This window comes from Pongo pygmaeus, chromosome 14 (assembly GCF_028885625.2).
Source record: "Pongo pygmaeus isolate AG05252 chromosome 14, NHGRI_mPonPyg2-v2.0_pri, whole genome shotgun sequence".
Lineage (NCBI taxonomy): Eukaryota > Metazoa > Chordata > Mammalia > Primates > Hominidae > Pongo > Pongo pygmaeus.
Window position 1 is genome coordinate 25,077,742 of NC_072387.2, and position 25,821 is coordinate 25,103,562.

At 36.2% G+C, this 25,821-nt stretch overlaps 1 protein-coding gene across 1 annotated transcript in view; it reads right to left on the minus strand.

Moving 5' to 3' along the window:
• Positions 1-698: 698 nt before the first annotated feature.
• The window catches only part of LOC134737999 (paraspeckle component 1-like), a 30,425-nt gene continuing 5,302 nt past the window's right edge, over positions 699-25,821 (minus strand). The window contains exons 2-4 of the mRNA XM_063650535.1: positions 9,440-9,497; positions 5,625-5,794; positions 699-3,123 (exon numbers count right to left, since the gene is read on the minus strand). Coding sequence (XP_063506605.1) covers positions 2,938-3,123; positions 5,625-5,794; positions 9,440-9,497 — 414 coding nt within the window. The 3' untranslated portion in view covers positions 699-2,937. The remainder of the gene's footprint in view (positions 3,124-5,624; positions 5,795-9,439; positions 9,498-25,821) is intronic.

Consider the following 25,821-nt stretch of genomic DNA (forward strand, 5'->3'; position numbering starts at 1 on the left):
ACTGGTCTTGAGCTCCTGACCTTCGGTGATCCACCCGCCTCAGCCTTCCAAAGTGCTAGGGTTACAGGCATGAGTGACCACACCGGCCCAATTCATTGTTTTCAACAGGAACCCAGGCATGGCATTTGAAAGGAGGGCATATCCTTGATTTCAACAAAGGATTGAAGGTGAGGACAGACAGTGGCTTAGGTGTTGGGAAGGTGAAGGGGATCCACAGTGATGAGATTCCATGTTATCAGGGTCATATCTGTGACCTATATGAGGCCAGGTCACAGATGGGGATGATGATGGAGGAGGGCCTGAAAGCAGAAGGCTACTGCAGGAAGGAAAATGTATGAGTTATCTCAATGAATAGGATAAATTACACCAATTCAATCAATACAGCATGGTGTTATGAGGTGAACTGTGTCCCTCAAAATTCTGCAGTATGTTGAAGTCCTAACCTCCATTACCTCAGAATGTAACTGTCTTTGGAAATAGGTCTTTAAAGGAGGTAATTAAGTTAAAATTAGACAGTTGTTGTGGCCCTTAATCGAATGTGGTTGGTAGCCTTTTAAGAGGAAATTTGGAAATACAGATTTTTTGTTTATACAGATCTTTATTTTTGTATCTACCACTTTTAAGCAGATGATATTCAAAAATCTTCCTTGGTATACTAATTCACAAGAAAAAAAATTGACTGAACCAGCCACAAAGTTTAACTATACAAAAACACTAAAAACACGGAATAACTGGGAGTTCAGAGATGCTCCACTTGACTGTCACTCAGAAGCTGACTGCTCCCAGCGTAAACTTGGTAAAGCCGGAACAAGGAGTTTCTTGATGCCAGGAAAAACTTGTGTAGAACTCTGTTCTTGGTGCCAGAGTTGAGCCTGGACACTAGGATGTTCAGGAGATTAAGACATCTTTTTGTGCACTGGCCTTCAAGTGTTCTTGAATGAATCATACAGAATTTCACAGCCTTGGCCAAAGGTACCTTGGTTTAACATCAAAGGATCAAGTTTCTCCCAATCATATTTCAGCTTTGAAGTGAAATACAATGCTAAACATTACCTGAGAACTATACGGATAAAATATAGATGATGGGAAAGGTAGATTTAAGTGCAATAGATATCACTGAAAAACTGTAATCAATGTTAAAACTCCCCATATCCCACTTAATGTCACAAATTAAAGCAAATCCCACTCTCCATCACCTAATACTTATGAGAAACATGAGAATAGCCTTTGACTATTATTTTACAATCTCCAAATCATGTTTTCAAAGAACTGTCAAAAACAAAAGCCTATGAATACCGCAAATTTTAGAAAATGGTTCCATCCACGCTGTGTATCTAAAAAAATAACAGAACATGAAAGAGTATATATGAAAATTTTAATTATTATAAAAGAATGCATCAATTATGCTTTACAACCAACTGCTTTTATACAAAATTTAAATTATTTCTTTCCATACTATACCTTCCAGGAAAACAGACACCACTATTTACATACTGTTTATTTTAAAATAGCATATTATCTTTCAGAAAGGTGCTGAAAGCATGATATAGCAAACCATTGTGATGTTTTATGAGAAATAGCTATGCTATGATCAGTGTCTGATGAATTAGATTTGTGGTATGAGTCATATATGATTCCTTAAATGTATTTTTAAATAAACATGACCAACATATACATTTTTAAATATAGTTATGACTTTGTTTTGCAATAAACATTATAATGTGATAAAATCAGTTTATCCCTAGTATTGAAAATCAAAATAGGTATTTGATAGTAAAGGGAGCTAATCAGATTCCAATGACTGTAGCCATTCTCAAGTAATTCTCTGCTTTTTAAAATCACCTCTTGAACTGTACTCCTTGGATGTCTCAGCATTATCTTGAAAAAAACAAACAAACAATAAAAAAAAAAAACACCACCATTCCTTGGAGACAAATGGTTCTAACACATCAGTCAAGTTTTACTGGAGAAATGTCCAAACTTTGGGGAAATATTTACAACAATGCAGAGTCAAGCCATCTTTTAATACTTGTAGAAACCTACAATCTCAAGAAATGCCTAATTCACCACAAATCACACAACAAATCCTCACTTCACAGCCAACCCAACAGTATTGTTTTATTTTAAAGAATGTTTAACACTAACTGTATGATAATAATTGGGTAAGGTCTAGATATTGAAACCAAACAAATAATGGCAGATATGTTTAAAACTAGACATTATTTTTTACAAGTAAAAGAGATTTGCCTTCAAACAGTTTTTTTCAAGATGAAAAAGATTTATTTGGAAAAATCAGCACAGGACAAAGATATCCTTAATAATCTGTCTCAGAATACCTGAATATTCAGAATCTATATGAAATGTAGGTGCAAATTCCGATTTCACAGAACATCAGTGGTTTATACAAATTAAACTCCCATACCCTCCCACCCCCACATATACTACTCTATCTACCCCTTATTGACATTAGCTTTCATTAATTAAGCTTCTATCTTCAGTGCTACTTGCACAAATTGAAAAGCAAAATGATTTTCATTTTTAATGATAGGATTAGTTAAAGCAACCAAAGCATTACTGTTACAGCAAAGTTTAGTAAGACCATAAGAGAATACCACTAATAACAGTTTTAAATTATCCAAAATGATTTCTTTATTGAGATTAAGTAACTACATAGATTTCACAGTACTACGGAATACTTATATTTAGCTAAAGTCACAAACACATTTCAACATTCAAAATGATGAGCATCATTACCATTCTAATCTACAAAGCTCATGAATAAAGAAAAATACAAAAACCTCAAGTTTTACAAAAAAAAAAAAAAACTTTTAAGTCTACATACATTAACAATAAAACCATTTCTTCCAGATAACAGGGAAAAGTATAAAGGCATACCACTGACTTTTTTTTTCTAGATAGCCAGGAGTGAACGAATGTTTAGTATCTACGACGCTTATTAGGGCCTTCAAAGTTGCCCCCTTGACTTCCTCTACCAAAGCCACCAGGACCACCACTCACAGGACCTACACCACTCATTGGTGCTTGAGGGGTTTCAGAACCTGTTCTGCTCCCCATAGGTGAACCCATCCGAGATGGCAGTCCTTGAGGAAATCTGTCATTGTGCTATGATACCACACAATAAGGAATAGAATATGAAGTCCATTTGGAACACGCCAAATATAAGTGACAAGAAAAATTGGCAAAATCCCAAGTGGTGGTGTCATGAAGTTCGGCAGAAAGTCCAGCAGAATCAGGATCACACATAGAAGGAAGAAAGGAGCAATTTAATTAGTTACTATGTTTTTTTTAAAAAAAAATGCAGCATCTGAAGATTTACATATTGCTAATGCTATGCCCCAATTTCAAGAACAAAGAACTGATTTCGTGACAGAAGCAAATGTAATCTTAAGCCTAAACAATATTATAAAAAAGCTCTGATTCCTTTTTTCAAAAGTTTATATTGCATGAAACTATGCTATGTAAGAAAAATACTTTTTTTTTTCTTGGAGATGGAGTCTTGCTCTGTCGCCCAGGCTGGAGTGCAGTGGCGCAATCTCAGCTCACTGCAAGCTCTACCTCCCGGGTTCACGCCATTCTCCTGCCTCAGCCTCCTGAGTAGCTGGGACTACAGGTGACTGCCACCACGCCTGGCTAATTTTTTGTAAGAAAAATACTTTTTTAAAAAAATCAAGAGAAATAAAACTGGGGAGCAGCATCACATTCGGTTTTTTAAAACTAAACATTCTAAAAAAAATTTTTACATCAATTCCTCGAAGATAGAAAGCACTAATACAAACATACACAGAGAATTATGATTTCAGTATGGAAACTTCTGAGAGTGTTTTCCTTGAAAGATTATCATTGGGAAAATAGTTTTAAAAATTAATGCAATAACATGCACTAATAAGCACAATTAAACATCTGAATTAAGTATTTTGAAAAACTTAACAATAATCATACATGTTAATCTCAAAGGTTGGACAGAACTCCCTAAAGTGTAGCAGTAAAATGTCAGTGCAAAAAAGACCAAGGGTGATATTTAAATAAAGTTTACAATTTCAGGGAGACAATAAAAAATGGGACAGTTAATGTTACTTCTATGTTTCTATTGATGATTATATGCCACACAAAAACTTAACCAAAGTAGTATAAGTTTTTACTAGCTTTCAAACATATCACTATAAAATAAAGCCTCTACAGAAGGAAATAAATGCAATCACTGTGTTAAGCGCCATCTGTTCATAGTAGCCATGCACTGCCTCTTTATCTCCCTGTATAAATTATCATTTTAAAAAATCCAACTGCCAGCATGTCCAATTTCTCCAAATTCTTAAAAGACTACATTTGAAGCAAATAAAATAATGATAAATGCTGCATTCAACTCTAAGACATACAATGCATTGCTTTTAACGTCTCTGATCACGATGGATTTACAACTGATGACGGGTCTGAGTCTAACAGGCAGTGCTTTTTCTTTCTTAGCAGCATTGGCGCCTCAAGATTTCATATAGTAGTTTCAAAACTAAACTGCCTTTTCAAAATAGATAAGCAAACAATTTCCCTTTCAAAATGTTGTTTAGAACAAGCATAAACAAACACTAAATAAGAAAACGGTTTGCCTATATAAAGTCCGATTTATATAGTGATAGACTTTAATGGAAATGATAAAAGGTATCATTCTTGCTACTAATATATTTAAATATAATAAAAATTACAACTGAAAAACCTTGTTTTCATAGTATTTAATCCACACAAAGATATCTTCACACTCTCAGATCAAGACAAAAAACTGTCTACTTTAAATTTACTAAATATAATTTAAAATTCTGTGAAAAGAATGCCACAATGGTGGTTTGGAAACACACAAAAACTTAATGTTAATTTATAGCTAAATTTTTGGCAATAAATCATGACAGGTAATATTTTTATCAAAATATTTACTGAAAACCATGTGTTCATGCATATTGGACTCTGTCCCCATCAAACATAAGGAGTCCACACAGGAAAAGAACACCACCATAAAATGCTTGAACATTAGAATGCTGGTAAAAGATGGAAACAAATTTAAAAGCACAGAAAAATATCTGTAATTAACATATGCATTTGCTATATACTGAGGTACCACAGCATGCCACAGACAGTAATCCTAATTCTGGGACTAGTTAAAAACTATCTCAGCTGGATGCGGTGGCTCACGCCTGTAATCCCAGCACTTTGGGAGGCCGAGGAGGGCGGATCACGAGGTCAGGATTTTGAGACCAGCCTGGCCAACATAGTGAAACCCTGTCTCTACTAAAAATACAAAAATTAGGCAGGCGTGGTGGCCCACGCCTGTAGCCCCAACTACTCGGGAGGCTGAGGCAGGAGAATTGCTTGAACCTGGGAGGCGGAGGTTGCAGCAAGCCGAGATCGTGCCTCTGCACACCAGCCTGGCTACAGTGCGAGACTCTGTCTCAAAAAAAAAAAAAAACTATCTGTAACAAATAAACATATGATGTCACAAAATTTTCTTCTTCATTGGCTGCCAAAACAAATGATACCAAATTATATTAAGTGTGAAGTTATCCTTGATGCAGAAGTGTACATTACCGAATATAATCAAAACAATGTTTATGATACATTACCACTGCTCCATTATCTGGCATCATTGGAGTTCCCATATTTGCGGCTCCTTCTGGTCCCATGGCAGGACCAGGACCCATTGGTGGGCCAGGTATAGTTGCTCTGTTGTTCATATTCATACCCATCATTAGAGGAGGACCTTGGTTACCAGCAGGGGCTGGGCTAAACGCATCTATGTAAAACAATCTATACTTAGAGCTGTCCTATCTTAGTTTAGTAAACATTTAAAATTTAACAATATTTATGCAATCTATATACCAAGACCGTTATCAAAATTATTTTCACTCCTTAAGAATGGGATATGCATTATCTACTCTGTAATAGAGCATTACCTACACTCTAGAATTAGAATTTTCATCCCCAAGCCAAACGTACATAAAATCAAGGAGGAAACTATCAATCATTTTAGGGCATTTGAGACTAACAGTTTGCAAGCTTTGAGACATCACTATTATTTGTTACAGCAGGCTTTTAAACCAAATAATCCCTAACAATGGGGACTACATTTTACAGTTTAAATGAGTAACAGAGGATTCGCACTTACAAAACCACTTAATTTTTTTCAACCCATGGCTAAAAATATTAGCAGTAAATTATGCTAAGTTGTGAGAGAGGAAGTCATTTCCTGCAACATATAAATAAAGATCATTATAACTAGCCTCTCATCTTAGTTTTTTTTTTTTTTTCCTCCCTGAGTTTATGGAATAACTTGCTAAATTACATGAGGTACTCTTTTTTTAACTTTTTATTTGGAAATATGGAATCTAAACCAAAAAATTGAAATGACTTACAAGAAAACTTATTTTTAAAAGCAACCGCAACAAAATACAGATAAAATATTAATATAGCTATCTGGATCTTTCTGACACGCTTAAATTCCATAAATGGGGACAATCTGATAATATTTCAAGTTTTTTCGTTAAAAAAATCCACCTACCTCATATTAATAGTGTTTGCACTGTAATACTACATATATGATTATCTCAGATACAACACATTTTTAGGCATTTTCTTTGAAAAATTTTTTCCTTTTTAAGTGTTAGTACTTGTTCATCATTAAAAATTCATAACAAAGCCATTCTAATTTAGGGTTTTCTTCTAGTATTTCATTACGTAGGTCAATTTTCTGACAATAAGAACTCAATTTCTCAAATATACATTATAATGCAGCTGAAATCTCTATATGGCTGAGTCCCTACCAGCCCCTGGCATCATACTTCTGCTCTTTGAATCCAATCCCCAGAAACCTAGCAAATTCATAGGAAGGAATTATTTCCTTCATCCCCAAATGCTCTTGCCGATAAACAGACTTTAACCAAGAATATTTCTGCTCCCTCAGTATAGCTCTAAATAGCTATTTTTAATAATTTCTACAATCTAGAAATGAAGAGAATATAAGAACAGTACCTAAGAGGCGTCTTACCTCAACAATCCCCCAGAAAACAAACTAAGTTTCTTTTTCCTCTCTTTCTCTTTAATGGAATGTAATTTTACAATGGTGGGTTCGGAAAATAACTACACAACTATGGGTATAAAAAATTCAAAAATAATATTTCCAACTAACAGTAGTTAACTTAGAGCTTTACTTTTAGTACTCACATCTTCCACCACATAGCTATAAATAAATTTAAAGATATAAAAAATGTTAGCATTATCTGGTTACTAGAAAGGTAGCATTATAACGTAGGTTTCGCTTGGTTATACACACTAGTGACACAACAGAAAATCTGCTGCCACTTTCCATCAATGTAACTTGATGAGTTATGAGTTTTAACTTCTCAACAGCCCAACTGGATCATAACGATTAATAGCTCTACAAAACCATTATGATGAAGTCTCACATTGAATGAAGACTGAAGAGAAAATTAGATAAACTGGGCTTTAGGAGAGTAAGTGCTAAAATGCAAGTAAGTCCTCTGGTGAATAAAATGTCACAAAAATTTTAAGTTATCTTCAATTCCTAACTAAATAAGGACTCTAAAGGCATATTTTTAGATTTCTTCTGATAAAATTGCAGAGTATCTCTACACCATCAGAAATGGTTTTAAGTTTTATACTATTTTAAAGTTCAGCTCTGATGTTAATGTCACTCTAATAATGATAACAGCCTTTTAAACTGCCTATAATCTACAATAATCTTATTCCTAAAATCCTTAAAATTACATGGATTATATTAAATAGCATCCCAGCATTTACTCTTAAAAAAAGACATAAATATTGGGCCACGTGGACATCATTATACTCAATGATGCTTCATAATTTAGAACATAGACGCTCTTGGTTCATTAATTATTTCACGTATCCACTGTAATAATTTCACAATTAAGTTCTTTATGGGCGAGGGCCATGTTTCTTGCTTCCTGCATATACCAGAGATATTCGCTAACTAAAGTGACCAAGTAAACAGCAACATATGACTCAACATTATCTGATTAGTAGTACTGAAAAACTGGCAACAGAAGTTTAAGAAAAAAAAGCTGATCATGGAAAATGTTTATTCCACACATGACTTAAGTTTCATTTCATAGACTATATATGCTAAGAACGCACTTGATTTTGTAAATGGGTGTGCATGTTAAGTATATTGTTTGCCATGGTAGTGTAATCTTTAAAACAATATGTACATTTAAGTTATGTAAAGATTTCTAGCTTCATAACAGCTTTTGTGGGACAATTTAATGTGGGACAGCTTTTGTGGGACAATTAATTTCATAAAATTTAATTCCTTACCCAACTTTTAAATGTATGACATTTCAAATTTCAAATTTAGTAAGGCCTATGATATACCACACTTGTTTTTCCTTCAGGTTATTTACTTGGCATTATTTTCCTTGCAACTTGTCTATATGAGCAAATCCATACTAAAGTTGCTAATATACTTTCTTAAAAGCTTAGTCAACTCTAAAACATGCATTGGCAACACACGTAATTCCCTTGACGAGTCATAGTCTACAAACACTGAGTGCACTTCTGTGCACAACACTGTAGGTTAAAGGAAAAAAGTTCAATATTCATTAAAGTGAAGGAAAACAGCTTCAAAGTTACACAAAAAGCTAGTTTAAGATAGAAATGTATAAAATGCTCTCTACCTAAAATCACAACTCAGAAACTATCAATTTCCAACTCGGAAACTATCAATTTCCAGTGTCCAATTAGGACAGGCGAGGTGGCTCATGCCTGTAATATCAGCACTTTCGGAAGCTGATGCGGGTAAACTGCTTGAGCCCAGGAGTTCGAGACCATCCTGGGCAGCAAGGCGAAATCCCATCTCTACTAAATATACGAAATATAAGGCAGGCGTGGTGGCGCATGCCTGTAGTCCCAGCTACTTGGTAAGATGGAAGGACCACTTGAGTCCAGGAAGTCGAGGTTTCAGCAAGCCGAGATTGTGCCACTGTACTCCAGCCTGGGCAACAGAGTGAGGTCCTGCCTCAAAAAAAAAAAAAAAAAAAAAATCCAATTAGAAGGCATATAAATTGATTTTAAAACTGCAAAGACAGAGCTGTATTACACAATGCAATGACTAAACTACCTTCAGGCTGTTTTGCAACCTGGTTTATATGTTTCTTTCATTAAGCCTATGAATGTATAACACATCTTTCAGCCTTCAAACAAAAACAAAATGAGAATTTTCTTCCCAGACATATATTTTTAATATAATTGTATTGTATTCCAGTTTGATGGCTGTAAGAGATTTCACCTTTAGAAATGTTGGTTCCGTATTTTAGTTTCTTACTGATATGTAGATACCACAAACAGCATAAACAGTCCCCCCAAAAATGATAAATTACAAAAGCCTTTTGCTTCAAATCCCTACCTCCCATGTTTATTGCTCCAAGGGGACCCATATCACCCATTCTCATTTCCTGTTCTCTCTGTAAGTAAACATAGTTGTCACAGTCAACCTACCGATCTTATGACTTTACATTTCCCATCTAAAATCAAAAAGAAAAGAGTGAATTGGGACATCATTTTCCATTAAAAATTTTGAAAAGTTTCCATCATCATAAACTTAATAAGAACGCTGAAAAGAAACTTCAGTCTCCCAGGCTTAATATACTACAAATGCTTAATGCACCCAGTTTATATTGCAAGATTAGATTACTAACGAATCAGATTATATAAAATATATCACAGATTATTTTTAATGTTTTTATTCCAACAGATGAAAGATACATGCCTAGATTCCAAGCAAAGGAAAATCTAGTAATGATAACCACCAGAGCCAATTATTTTCTCCTCCCAGGTCACTGAAGTCTTAAAATAGAAATGACTGTTACCAAGTTCATATTGAAATGTATTCGAACATATAACACAAATAGCTTTAGGGAATTATGCTAAAAATAAGGTTACAATCTTCATTGTCTAAATATTATAATTCATTCATGTATTTTTATTCATCTACTCAAGCATTATTCCATCCAGGGACTATAGATGGCCCACACAAGCAATTACTAAAGGTCGACATAACATTGCTTTCCTTTAACTGCACAGTAATTTTATTTGAAAACCTGAAGGAAAGTATTACACAGTTAACTATAAAACAGAAATATTCAAAACATTTGAAATTTCGTTACAGAAACTGCTTCCTAAAAGCTGTTCATTTACCAACAATAGTGACATAGAATTAACTTCAATGAAATCTCTAAGTGAAATTTCTCAAGATAACATATGAAAATTGCAGTTTTCACTTTGACTTGATGACCATTTCCAATCACAGAAAATTGTGTTAAATGTAGCAATCATGAAAAACATTCCATTATGAGACAAATGCAGCAATGTTTAAAGAAAGCATAATTACTGTACTTTTGAAAAGCAACCTTATTAAAATCTAAATGTTCATTTAAAGTGCCATTTTATAATACAAAAGACTGTTGAAAAGCACCTATAAAGCTGGAAATAAAATCAAAGCCCATGATGGAAACGTAATTGCCATTAAGCCACAAGTGGCTCCTTAAAAAAACTGCCAAACTTAAATGGAGATGTCCAAAGGTAATCTTAATGAAGCTAGGGTACAATGAATGAAGCTACGGTACAACAAAAACACCATCATGAAGAGAGAAAATGCTTTCTCACGTTATTTAGAACATTTAAATACCAATCTTTCTAAAAGCTTCTTTTTTAATTTTTTTTTTTTTCTTCCAGAGATCCTCACTCTGTTGCCCTGACTGCAGTGCAGTGGCGTCATGATAGCCTACTGCAGCCTCGAACTCCTGGGCTCAAGTGATCCTCCTGACTCAGCTTCCCAAATAGATGGGACGACAAGCATGCACCATCATGCCTGGCGAATTTTTTAATTATTTTTTTGTAGAGATAGGGTCTCGCTATGTCAACCAGGCTGGTGTCTAACTCCTGGGGCTCAAGCAATCCTCCTGCCTCACGCTCGCGATATGCTGGGATTACAAACGTGAACCACAATGCCCAGCCCTAAAAGCCATGTTTTAACTTTCCTAAAAATAAATTTCTCATAAAATTTGTGACCATTAATGGATACTATTACTGACCTGCAAAAAAAGCTAGACTGAGGCGGGGTGCAGTGGCTCACACCAGTAATCCCAACACTTTGGGAGGCTGAGGCAGGCAGATCACCTGAGGTCAGGAGTTCAAGACCAGCCTGGCAAACATGGTGAAACCTGTATCTAGGTTGGGCGCGGTGGCTCACGCCTGTAATCCCAGCACTTTGGGAGGCCGAGATGGGTGGATCACGAGGTCAGGAGATCAAGACCATGATCTCCTAACATGGTGAAACCCCGTTTCTACTAAAAATACAAAAAAATTAGTCAGGTGTGGTGGCGGGCGCCTGTAGTCCCAACTATTCGGGAGGCTGAGGCAGGAGAATTGCGGGAACCCAGGAGGCAGAGGTTGCAGTGAGCCGAGATCGCACCACTGCACTCCAGCCTGGGCAAGAAAGAGAGACTCCGTCTCATAAAAAAAAAAGAAAGAAACCCCATCTCTACTAATAATACAAAAAAAATTAGCTGGGCAGTAGTGGCACATGCCTGTAATCCTACCTCCTCAGGAGGCTGCGGCAGGAGAATCGCTTGAACCCAGGGGGCGGGGGTTGCAATGAACCGAGATTGCATTATTGCACTCCAGCCTGGGCAACAAGAGCAAAATTCTGTCTCAAAAGAAAAAAGCTAGACTGTAATATAAAATTGGCTACTGATCAAGCATTATATTTAGAAAACGATTTTAAAATAAAGCTTCTGTTATCACTACTTTCAATAAACCAAACCAAATTGCCATTTCCTTATCACTACTTAGAAACTACTGATAGGTTCTTAGAACCTACTGATAAAAGTGAAGAATGTTTCAACACACCCAAAATCTTCTAGCTATAAAAATAATATCTATAGTATCTAGATAAGTATCTGTAACAAGCAAATATAGTAGACATTTCGTTGTTGAGAAGCTGGTTACACACCAGCACCATCGAGTCAAATACATGGATTTCATAATCATGCCTTTTGGGGAGGACACGAGTTCAATTTATATTTTTACTTTTGAATTTGTCTTCACTATGAAAGGTTAGGAATTCAATATCTAACCACTAATATAGGGTAATTGTTTACAGTCTCACTGCTTGAGATTTCAATTCTCAACTACCCCTTATATACCCTAATACCTTAACTATTGGCCTATGATTCACTGGCAGGAAAAAAGGGCATAAACAATCTTTTTTATTGTCTCTTTGTATTTTCAGCTCTATGTATCACTTTCTAGAATAACTTTCTAGAATAGTGTGAGCTTTATTATTCACAAAGTACCTTCTTTTATTATTAAATCCATTGTCATTAAGAAAATTTCACAGGAAATGTATCAATGTACCAAAAATATCTATGGTTTTAAGTTAACTATTAAACATGAACATTCCCCTTCTGGTGGTATATTATAAATCGGTACAAGTTCTAAAATACCTCTCTCTAAATGAGATAATCAGAATATCAGAATACTCCATGTTACTATAGCATATTACTGTATTAAAATACCAATTCATGAGGCACATTACAGCATTTTTCACTAAATATATATATATATACTTGTATTTAGTAATGTTGACAATATCTTAAAGATGATTACTGAATACTATTTTGCACAGCTTTGCTCTTAAGAAAAAAGAGTATAATTTGATGGCATCATTTTGTAACTATCTTAGAAGGGGCAAAAGAAATTTTCAGCTTCCTAGTCATGTCTTCAGGCTGTTACTTTCTAGAAAACCACTGCTACAAACGTCTAGTAAAATGCAAAAGAGGTAGAGATTATATTAGGATGATTCTGTAAAATGAAATACAGCGTTCTTCACTATCACTAAATCTATCAAATATTAATAAGAATCACTTGAGGAAATTCACAACTGTGTGCCCACCCAACAAGCAATACACAAAACCCTTACTTCCCTCTATGAATGACTTTTAATAACACTTCAAATTAGAATTTAAGTTAGAACCAGTGCATATATGTGATATTTTTACAAATTTAAATAATGCTTTATTACATTACAAAAAATTAAGAGGAGTTGTTTAAGCCAAAACAACTTATTTGTAACCAACATCTCAAAAGACTGCAGTGCGCTAAAATAAACCTATGATGAAAACTCAGTTTTACATTATTGATTCAACTCTATGAAGTAGGCCTATTGTTACCTCATTTTAGACATAATGAAACTGAGGCACAAAGCCGTTGAATAACCTAGTCAAGGTCATACGGATAGTAAGTGGCTGAGCTAGCCTACACGATTCTACGGAAATAGAGTTCACGGAATTTTTGACGTTCACGAGATACTTTCATTCTTCAAAAATTTCAACATATCTCCATGTCCCAGACAGCCAAAAAAAAAAAAAAAGAAAAAAAAAAGAATTCCAACAGACGAAGCCTAACAAAAGGCAAGATTTTAACTTATCTTTGCAGTATTTATAAGATTGTATGCCTTTCCATGAAAAGAATTATACATATGTATTCCTGAAAGTTTGGAATTCAAGTGTATTTAAATTAACAGATGACCAAAAAAGGAGGCAAAGTATGACTAATTCCCAGAACCACATGTCAAAAGAGCATTCCATCATTGCAGCGGTTCTTAACGTGTAGGGCATGGAGTACTGAGTCCCCAAGACTCAGGAAGTGCACAGTCATAACTATTTCATGTTTTCCTAGCACTAAGATATAGTTAGTTACAGTACTATCATCAGACTTTTCTCTGTATCAACATTCACTACATTCAGTGGTGCAAAAGTAATGGCTGGGAAAAGTCCCAGCACTTTAGCACAAACCGAGAGACTTGAGCCCAATTTTTACTAGTAACCACTGCATTTGTCACACGGATAAAAACTGTAGTTTAAAATTTTAAACTATGAATACCTGGAGGAAGCAGTCAAAGTTAATTTTATTAAATCTCTATCCATGGGTACATGCTTTTTTCATGTTCTTCATAATAAAACAGGATTTGTCCACAAAGTACATCTGCTGCATTCTGAAGTAGGATGGTTATTTTAAGAAAAAGCATTCATGATTGGGGTGCATGCTGAATGAAATACTTTTTTCACGGAACAAGGTTTTTATATGAGACACTATAATTATTGGCTTGAGTATTTGGCCGACATTTTCTATGAGATCAATATGAAGACATGGAACTTCTTTTTAATTTTGTAAAATAAATACATTAGCATTTTGGATAATCTGCTTAGGCCAATGCATCAGTATTTTTCTTCTGATTGATACATAACACTAAAAAATCATGCATGGGTAAAAGATCCATTCAAAATTCAAAGCAGCCCAACGGATTTCTTTTCTTTTTTTTTTTTTTGTCAGTCTCACTCTGTTGCCCAGGCTGGGGTGCAATGGCATGATCTCAACTCATGCAGCCTCTGACTCCCAGATTCAAGCAATCCTCCTGTCTCAGCCTCAACGGTAGCTGGAACTATAGGCACATACCATCAGGCCCAGATAATTTTTGTGTTTTTTGTAGAAATGGGGTTTTACCATGTTACTCAGGATGGTCTTGAACTCCTGAGCTCAAGTGATCCACCTGCCTCAACCCCCCAAAGTGCTGGGATTACAGGTGTGAGCCACCATGCCCAGCCAACCCAATTAATTTCAATGTAAGAGTACTTTTAAGTTTTACAGTAGCATCAAAAAAATCCACAATTATCTTTAAAGTTTATTAACATACTCCTCCCTTATCACTTCTCCATATAAAGTCAGGTCTTCTTTAATGCATTTTAATTAAAAAGCTTTCTGCAATAGATAGAATGCAAAAGCAAACATGGGAAGCCAACCATTTTTTATAGAGCAAAACAAATTTACAAAACATAAAACAATACCATTCTTCCCACTACACTAAAGGGAACATTAAAGACTTTGCAAAAATGTACAAGAAAGCGACTCTTAACTCTGTAATGTTTTCTTTAAAAACCTCGCTTTGGCTTATAATATGGTAAATATTGATATGATCCTTTAGCAGCACTTTGGAGCTCTCAATAATTTTTAATAGTGATATGGAAAATTAAAGAAATATGGAAGCCAAAAGGTTTGAGAAGCACTATTTTTAAAGTCCCAGTCAGTTTTCTTTCATGAAAATATACGACAGGAAGCTTGCACTAAATAAGGTAAATTAACCTAACAAATATTTTCCAAAGTGGCACGGTAAACATGCCACTACTGGCACATGGCACTTTTTGTGCAAAACATGGATATTTTTCCTTTAATATTTAGTACTTGGGCTATCAAGATACAAGGTGAGCATAACCATCCAAAACCCCAAATGCTCCGAAATCCAAAACTTTTTAAACACCAACACAATGCCCAAAGTGGAAGATTCCATACTTGACCTCATGTGATGGGTCTAAGTCAAAATGCAGGCAAAACTTTCACGCACAAAATTACTTAAAATATTCTACTGAGCCAGGCATAGTGGTTCATGCCTGTAATCCCAGCACTCTGGGAGGCTGAGATGGCAAGAATTGCTCGAGCCCAGGAATTCAAGACAAGCCTGTGTCACACAGTGAGACATTGTCTCTTAAAAAAAAATTTGTTTGGACAGACACGTAATCCCAGCACTTTGGGAGGCTGAGGTGGATGGATCATGAGGTCAAGAGATCAAGACCATCCTGGCTAACGTGGTGAAACCCCGTCTCTACCAAAAATACAAAAAAATTAGCCGGGCATGGTGGAGGGCACCTGTAGTCCCAGCTACTCGGGAGGCTGAGGCAGGAGAATGGCATGAACCCGGGAGGGAGAGCTTGCAGTGAGCCAAGATCGTGCCACTGCACTCCAGCCTGGGCAATAGAGCAAGACTCCATCTCAAAAAAATAAAAAATAAAAAATAAAAAAATTAAATTCTATGAAGTTACCTTCAGGCTATGTATATAAGACATATATGAAACATAAGTGAATTTCATATTTGGATCTGGGTCCCATCCCCAAGATATCTCATTACATAATACACAAACGTTTCAAAATTCAAAAAAATCCAAATTCCAATACACTTCTAGTCCCAAACATTTTAGATAAGGGATACTCAACATGTATATTTTGTGTGTATATGTGTGTGTGTATATTACCAATAACCTAATTTAAAGGAATGACTTACACAGTACTCAGGTAAAGCTAAAGTGTAGTATGACCACCTAAACTTGGGGATACACTTACTGAACTAAATAAAAACTGCTTTAACTGTGTCAACTGGAACAACATTTAATGATCAGTGACGAGAGGTATTCATCTAACACTTTATCAATATAACTCTTGTTTGAGTGAATGCAATCTTAATGGGCACAATCAATACTCTTTTTTAGGTCACAGTCAAAATTCTTTATTGATAAAGACCTCTCATGTTTATCTCAAAAGAAGCTTTAAGGATTGTCCAGGAATCACCACATGCTATTTAGGTTCTATGTCTCAAAAAACGAAAATGCTAAAATAATGTAGAACATTTAAATCCACTAAAAAATATATAATTCTAGAGAAAAATATAGTAAGTTCTGACAAGTAACAGGATTCGGCCTTTTTAATCAATTAGGAATATCTAAATATTCCTAAAAATAAATTCCGTAAAAAAAAACCTATAGCAATTGAAAATATTTTAGTGTGAGCAAACTATATTCTATTACCTTTTCCTTCACTAGAGAAGGTTACATAAAAGAACAATAAGGTTATAACCAGTTAAACTTTCATGAGAAAGATTAAATAAGAACTGTTGGCCAGGCGTGGTGGCTCACTCCTGTAACCTCAGCACTTTGGGAGGCTGAGGCAGGCAGATCACCTGAGGTCAGGGGAACGAGATCAGCCTGGCCAAGATGGTGAAACCCCATCTCTATGAAAAGCTTGGCGACAGAGAGAGAATGCATCTCAAAAAAAAACAAAAACAAAAAAGAAAACTGTTAGGAGCCAGAAATATTAGATAACAAATTGGAGACACAAAGAATGAAGCAAAAATCACTTACATGAAATATTCATGGGTATTTTAAAAAACCTCAAGATATTAGGCCTCTTTGCAAAGAAAGTATTAACTCATGAAAAAAGTATTAAGATACTGAACAATATACATCAGCAAATTAATCTTTTCTAATAAAAGTAAATTGGGCCGGACGTGGTGGCTCACACTTGTAATCCCAGCACTATGGGAGGCTGAGGCAGGCAGATCACTTGAGGTCAGTAGTTAGGGACCAGCCTGGCCAACATGGTGAAACCCCGTAAATACTAAAAATACAAAAAAAATTAAGGCCGAGCACGGTGGCTCATGCCTGTAATCCAAGTAGTTTGGGAGGCTGAAGCGGGCAGATCACCACAGGTCAGGACTTCGAGACCAGCCTGGTCAACATGGTGAAACCCATCTCTATTAAAAACACAAAAAATCAGCGAGGCGTGGTGGCAGGCGCCTGTAGTCCCAGCTACTCGGGAGGCTGAGGCAGGAAAATCGCTTGAAACCAGAAGGTGGAGGCTGCAGTGAGCCATGATCACACCACTGCTCTCCAGCCTGGGCAACAGAGCAAGACTCTGTCTCAAAAAAAAAAAAAAAAATTAGCCAGGCATGGTGGTGCACCCTTGTAGTCCCAGCTACTTGGAAGGCTGAGGCAGGAGAATCACTTGATCAGGAGACGGAGTTTGCAGTGAGCTGAGATCATGCCACTGCACTCCAGCATGGGCAACAGAGGGAGAACTCCACTTAAAAAAAAAAAAAAGTAAATAAGGGTCAGGCATGGTGTCCAGTGCCTGTAATCTCAGGGTTTTGGGGGACCAACGCAGGAGGATCCCTTGAGGTCAGGAATTAGAGGTATGGTGACCTATGATTACGTCACTGCGCTCCAGCCTGGGTGACAGAATGAGACCTCACTCCAAAAAAATTTTTAAAAGTTTTAAAATGAAAAGGAAAAAAATATACATTGCTATTGATACAACTCAATAGCATGTAAACTTTCCAACCTAATCAATAGTGAATGCTTGGAAAACTTAACATTTGAAATTCAGGCAATTAAAAACAACAATTTCCAATATACTGTGTTATTTGCTGCTAGTTAGTGAGGGGTAGTTTAAAATATATAAGACAATCTCTTTATATATATATATATATATATATATACCGAAAGGCGGTTTTCTCCCCTCAATACATGCATTCCTAAATATCTTCACCCATGAATATCTGGGAAAATATTCCTCAGTTATATGATTGTTAAAATGAAACTTTACATCGTATGCCATTGATAGAATTGCAAATTACATTAACGGAACTGCAAATTAAAATGAGATAGCACTACAAAACCTACTAGAATGGTGACGATCCGAAACACTGACAAAAACAAATGCTGGCCAAGATGCGATACAACAAGAACTTTAACGTATTGCTGAATGGAATACAAACAGGTGTAACCATTTTGCAAGACAGCCTGGCAGTTTCTGATAAAATTAAACATACTCTTACCATCTAATACAGCAATATCACTCTTTGCTTTTTACCCAAAGGAGGTGCAAACTTATTTCTACACAAATATCTGCACGTGAATGTTTATAGAAGCTTGATTCATAATTGCTAAAACCTGGAAGCAACCAAGATGTCCTTTAGTATATGAATGGGTGAACTGTGGTACAACCAAAATATTATTCAGTGCCAAAAAGAAATGAGCTATCAACACATGAAAAGACATAGAGGAAATTTAAATGCATATTGCCAGGTGACTAGAAGCCAATCTGAAGAGGATGTATACTGTATGATTCCAACTATATGACATTCTGGAAAAAACTAAACTACGGAGATGATAGAAGGATCAGTGGTTGCCAAGGGTTAGGTGGAAGGGATAAAGAAGCAGGTGGAAAGGATAAAGAAGCGGAGCACAGAAGATTTTTAAGGAGGTGAAAATACTCTGTATGATACCATAATCATAGGTTCATGTCATAGATTTGTCAAAACCCTCAGAATGTACACCCAGAGCAAATCTAAAGGTAAACAATAGACTTTGGTTGATAAGAACGTGTCAATGTAGCTTCAGCAATTGTTATCAGTGTATCATTCTGGTAAAACATTTTGACAGCAGGAGAAGCTGTACGCATGTGGCACGGGGTAGACGGGAAATCTCTGTACCTTCCACACAATCTTGCTGTGGACCTAAAGCTCTTTTGAAAAAGGCTACTAAAATATTGAAACTTTAAAATGAATCCTTTTGAATAATCAATTACATTAAAAATAATAATAATAAATAAAGACGAGTCTCACTATGTTGCCCAGGCTGGACTTATACTCACTGGGCTCAATGGATCCTCCTGCCTCAGGCTCCCTAGTAGCTGGAACTACAATCATGCCACTGCACCCAGCTAATTAGATCTTAATTTATACTGCAAGGTATAGTCACAAAACAAAAAGTAGTTGTTACTTGTTAAATACTAAATCAGAAATAGAGGCAACGACAAATAGAAGTAGGGAAACTTACTGTGTTCATTAACTTGACATGTGCCTCTTAAACCAAATACATTCAACAATGTATTTTGAAAGCCTCGATCAGGTAATTGAGTGAATAGATTGCTCTGATATTACTGTCACATTCAACTGAATGTGTAGCAAAATTAATGGCTGTTTTTTAATACATAGGGTGGCTTTCTAACCGAAGATCAATTAAATGTAAACACAATCTAGCACACATCAAGGGACAGAAGGAAATAAGTATTTTACATAAATTAATTGTTAAAGAAGCTTCTATTTGGCTGAGATTTTAAGAGACGGGCCTCTCACTATGTTGCCCAAGCTGGCCTCGAATTCCTGAGCTCAACTGATCCTCCCACCTCAGCCTCCCAAGTAGCTGGGACTACAAGGCACACAACACTGCTCCTAAGAATTTTATTTGTAATGCATACACCTGAGAGCATTTTCAAGATTACCAGTTTCAATTGTCAGGTGTAAACTCACTCTGAAGAGGTGCTTTTAAAACCTAAAATTGATTAATAGTATTTAATTGTTCTTCAAATTTAGTTATTTTACCCAGAACTCCTAAAAAAACAATGAGCAAGGATATCAGCTGTAAGACAAACAATACTAGCAATAAAATCTTACCAAAGCTCACATAATACTGGTGACTGGTTTGCACTTCTTGATCCAAAACCTCTTTCTTATCCAGTGCATTTCCTTACCAAAGTAAAACTATCGTAACTGGCCAGGTCAAGGTATGAAAGGTGAAAGAAAAGAACAAATATAAACTGCACAAGCAGCAGTTCCAAATTGGTCCCGTCAACAGAAAAAAGCAGAAAAGAGGAAAACAAGGCATAGAAGGCCAACGTATGAGTTAAGTACACATTTTATACAGGAGAGTATCCATTTCTGTTTGTGATACTAGGCATTAGATAAATCATCTTAATAATTTACCAGAGGCCTTGAAATTGTGAAAAGTTAATACATATTTTCTTCGAAGTAGCTAACTCAAAGCTACAGGTTCAAATGCATAGTCATTTTTTACACATTTAAGTGGTACCAAAATAAAAATAAAAGTTATTTAAAATTTGCCATTATAAAACAAACTACTGTAACAATCATATCAATTGGTTAAAATCGTATATAGAAAAAACAAGAATAAATCAAATGAAGAAGTTACCTTAAGAGAACTACGGTAAACTTACAACCAGAAAAGCCAGGGTTTGAAACATAGTGCGAAATATAGTGTAAGATACCATTAAGAAAAGAAACACTTACCCATAAACTTTCAGTTACTTTCAATTGTAGAAGTCTTTGAAAGTTTGTAATTATAACAATTATCAGTCTAACTCATAACTGCATCTCATTGGAAGATGCTTACAAACCAGAGTTCCTACAGCCTACTTCTCACTAGTTATTACTTAATACTGAACATAGACATTATAACTTTTTAGTTTTAGTATTAAGTTCTAACATTTTAGATGATACTACAGAGATATTATCCTCAATATGAAGTATAGAAGATCTTAGATACTGACTAGCCTAAAATATAATTTATTGTCACTATATAGAACAAGCACTGTAAGGTGGCTCCAAATACATTAAACAAGTCCCAAAGTGGAAGTAACAAGTTAAATTTTTATGCCTTCTGAGGATCTTCTGTTACTAATTCAAACTATTTAATAATTAAAATTATTATTAGTTGTATTATATATTCGACAATGCACAAGATATGTTTACATTAGTTAACCACATCTATTTGCTGGTCTTGATTCTCCTCTTCTCCAATTACTCAAAAAAGGGTTAATATTGTCTAAAAAATCTTACCATTCTGAACCAAAAATTATTAGAAGAACTTACCATTTCAAATGAAAAGTCGTGAGGTATACCTACAACACAGCAGGAATAATAAACAAATCACATCATTTTATAAACACACACACATACACACACAAAAGTACCACAATAGTGCCAAGACTATTTAATGACAAGCAAGACACCCTCAGTAGAGAATTTCATTTTCTAAACTCTCAGAACGTTTGAGCTGTTTCTTTTAACATTACTCTGTATAAGCACTCAGCACCTAAAATCCTCTAACATCCTCTGTATCCTCTACAGTGCTCAGCACTATGTTTTGAATACAGGAAACAGTGAACAAATTTTTCTTCTGAAATGGAAACCTCCCAGGCATCCTGTAAGTCTAATACTCTGAAGTAAAAAGTTAGGTGTGTTGAAAACCAAGCACAAAAAAAAAAATTGTTTATTTGGCTGCTTTTAAAAATTACACTTCATTATTTAATCACGTATGAAGTCTATAAAAATGTATCAATGTATCAGCAGTTGTACCTCAATGCCATCTATGTTTTCCAAAGTACCAAATGTGTAATATCTGAGGCATTAATATTCAATAAATGCCAAGGTCTGGTGATCCATACAAACTGAAAACCATAACTGAGCTGCACTGGCATTTGAAAAAGAAGACTTCAAACAGCTACTTAATTCTCTCAGTTTACATCTAAGTAACTATAATATGACAAACATAAAATTCGTGACCTCGAAAAATTCAGAGAACTCAATTAGTAGATAACAAAGTCAGAAAAAAATTAGAATACAACTTGGTAAGTATTAAGAATAAACTCTATTGAACATAAAAAGGACCAGGTGCAGTGGCTCACACCTGTAATCCCAGCACTTTGGGAGGCAGAGGCAGGAGGATTGCCTTAGCCCAGGAATTCGAGATCGGGAACATAGTGAGACTCCATCTCTACAAAAAAAATGTTTTTAATTAGGAGGGGCTGGTGTCACACACCTGCAGTCCCAACTACGTGGGAGGCTGAGGCAGGAGGATCACTTAAGCCGAGGAGTTCAAGGTCACAGGGTACTATGATCGTGCCACTGAACTCCAGTCTGGGTGACACAGCGAGAGCCTGTCCTAAAAAAATTTTTGGCCGGGCGCGGTGGCTCACACCTGTAATTCCAGCACTTCGGGAGGCTGAGGCAGATGGATCACCTGAGGACAGGAGTTCAAGACCAGCCTGGCCAACACGGTGAAACCCTGTCTCTACTAAAAATACAAAAATTAGCTGGGCATGGTGGTGGGTGCCTGTAATCTCAGCTACTCGAGAGGCTGAAGCAGGAGAATCACTTGAACCTGGGAAGTGGAGCTTGCAGTGAGCTGAGATCGCGCCACTGTACTCCAGCCTGGGTGACAAGAGCAAAACTCTGTCTCAAAAAACAAAACAAAACAAAATTTTCTGGCCAGGCACAGTGACTCATGCCTGTAATCCCAGCACTTTGGGAAGCCAAGGCAGGTGGATCACTTGAGGTCAGGAGTTCAAGACCAGCCTGGCCAACATGGTGAAACCCCATTTCTACTAAAAATACAAAAATTAGCCAGGTGTAGTGGCACACACCTGTAATCTCAGCTACTTGGAAGGCTGAGGCACAAGAATCACTTGAACCCAGGAGGCGGAGGTTGCAGTGAGTCGAGATCACGCCACTGCATTCCAGCCTGGGCAACAGAGCCAGATTCCATCTTTAAAAAATTTTTTTTCTTTTTAATTATTTTAACGAAAAGGATCACAGCTAGGGTGAGGAATCAGAAGAAATACATGACCTGAGTTTGAACAGACATTCTCCAAAAGGAAAAAAGAAAACATGATAATTTTTCTGGATTATGAACTCTCTGAAACTCTAACAGAAGGTAAGACCAAAAAAATGTTAATCAATACAATTAAGTGTCCTCTGACGAAGTGTGTACACAGTATAAGAGATTCAGTCATCATTTCCAAGTAGTCATTCAAAAAAGATTTACAAATATGAATGATAAAATACAGAAAACCATTACTAATAATCATAGCATATGATTAGACTAACCATACCTCCTGGTTCACCTAAGAAAGCCCATTTTATGCCTGTTGTAAGTATTTTAATAGTAAGTATTTTAATACCATGTTCACTTGTCCCAGTTGATATGAAAAATTCTATGGTTTCCCACGCATCATTAGATATTATTAAAACTATTAAATAATCCTTTTGAGGAGTGATCAAATAACTCAACACCTGGTTAAAACTGACACATACCTTCAACCTAAATATCCCAAATCAGCAAAATCCTACAAATCAATTCCAAGAATATGTGTAAACATCACAAACTTACATATCTTTTTGTTTTTATTTGATCACAAAAGTCTAAGTCAAGTTACAATTATGTACCATGCCAAATATTGAGAAAAATCTTTGGCTTGTAATAAATTATTTTAATGAATAAGTAAAAACATTAACAACAGAAAATAGTCACAACTAGAACATTACATATGAGACCATTGCAATGTCTGTTATTATCCATTTTGATGTTCACCAACATGTCCAAACCACTGGGACTAGGCCATCATTATACCGTAAATAAGCCTACCAGTCCAGCAGGTCACAGTTAAATATGACATCAAATCCTTCAGCAAATAATTCTTTAGTTATTTCCATAACTTAATGAAGAGGCCATAAAAATCCCTTGTATAATGTGTCTTTTGTTTGAATGCTCAGGAGTTTAGACTTCAAAAAACAAATCTTCTTAAGCAACATAAATTCCTCATTAGAGCTTTAAAAACTAGAAAAAGAGGGACGGCCATGTGGAAACCACAAAACTGTAACTTCTGCTCTGGAATCTTCACAAACCATCTCAGAAAATAAATCTGAATCTATTCATTAGTAAATAACAACGGGATCACTCTTCCCTGACAGCATAAATTAATTGAATTTTTTTTTTTTACTGGATAGAGTTTCTGTTTTTCAGTTTTACACATGGCACATCAGGGAAAGTTAGGTCATGATTAAAGCAAGAGATGATAGATGAACAAACCAACAAACAACAACAAAAAGCCCATGCAGGAGGCAGGAAAAGAGGCTGCCTGGTTAAAGAACAGGCCAGATTCGACAATACTGATCAAGAGGGGTTCACATTTGAGAGAACAGTGCTTTATTCCTCTACTGACTAGAACTAAAGGGATTTTGGTGGGGCGCAGTGGCTCACACCTGTAATCCCAACACTCTGGGAGGCCGAGGTGGGCGGGTCATGAGGTCAGGAGTTCGAGACCAGCCTGACCAACACAGTGAAACCCCATCTCTACAAAAGGTACAAAAATTTTCCAGGCATGGTAGCTCATGCATGTAATCCGATGACTTTGGGAGGCCGAGCCGGGGGATCACCTGAGGTCAAGAGATCAAGACCATCCTGGCCAACATGTTGAAACCTCATCTCTACTAAAAATACAAAAATTAGCCGGGCATGGTGGCGCGCACCTGTAATCCCAGCTATTTGGGAGGCTGAGGCAGGAGAATCACTTGAACCCAGGAGGAGGAGTTTGGAGTGGGCCAAGATCGTGTCACTGCTCTCCAGCCTGGCAAGACAGTGAGACTCCGTCTGTAATCCCAGATACTCGGGAGGCTGAGGCAGGAGAAACACTTGAACCCGGGAGGCAGAGGTTGCAATGAGCTGAGAGCACACCACTGAACTCCAGCCTGGGCAACAGAGCAAGACTCTGTCTAAAAAATAAAAGATTTTTAAAATCCCAGGTATCAGCTGCAATGCAGTGACTCTTTACCATTTCTTCCCATTAACTTTTGCTCTGGTTTATAACCATGACTACCAATGAACCTTCTGGATGCTAATCTGGATTCCTCAGGAATCCTTGGATCTGGAATATGAGGTGCTGTGCTCAGTGAACCTTCTAAAAACATCGGAAAAGAATATATAAATGAATAGATTTGCATTATTCTTCACAAGCTCTATGAGTTTGGTTAACATGAGCCACTTTTTATACATTCCCTTCAACTCTTAGATTGGCTCTAAATCAGAGGTCAGCAAACATTTCAGGTAAAGGGTCAGCTGTAAATTTTTTTTTCTTTTTTTTAATTATTATTATACTTTAAGTTTTAGGGTACATGTGTACAACGTGCAGGTTTGTTACATATGTATACATGTGCCATGTTGGTGTGCTATACCCATTAACCTGTCATTTAGCATTAGGTGTATCACCTAATGCTATCCCTCCCCCCTCCCCCCACCCTACAACAGTCCCCGGTGTGTGATGTTCCCCTTCCTGTGTCCATATGTTCTCATTGTTCAATTCCCACCTATGAGTGAGAACATGCGGTGTTTGGTTTTTTGTCCTTGCGATAGTTTGCTGAGAATGATGGTTTCCAGCTTCATCCATGTCTCTACAAAGGACATGATCTCATCGTTTTTTATGGCTGCATAGTATTCCATGGTGTATGTGTGCCACATTTTCTTAATCCAGTCTATCATTGTTGGA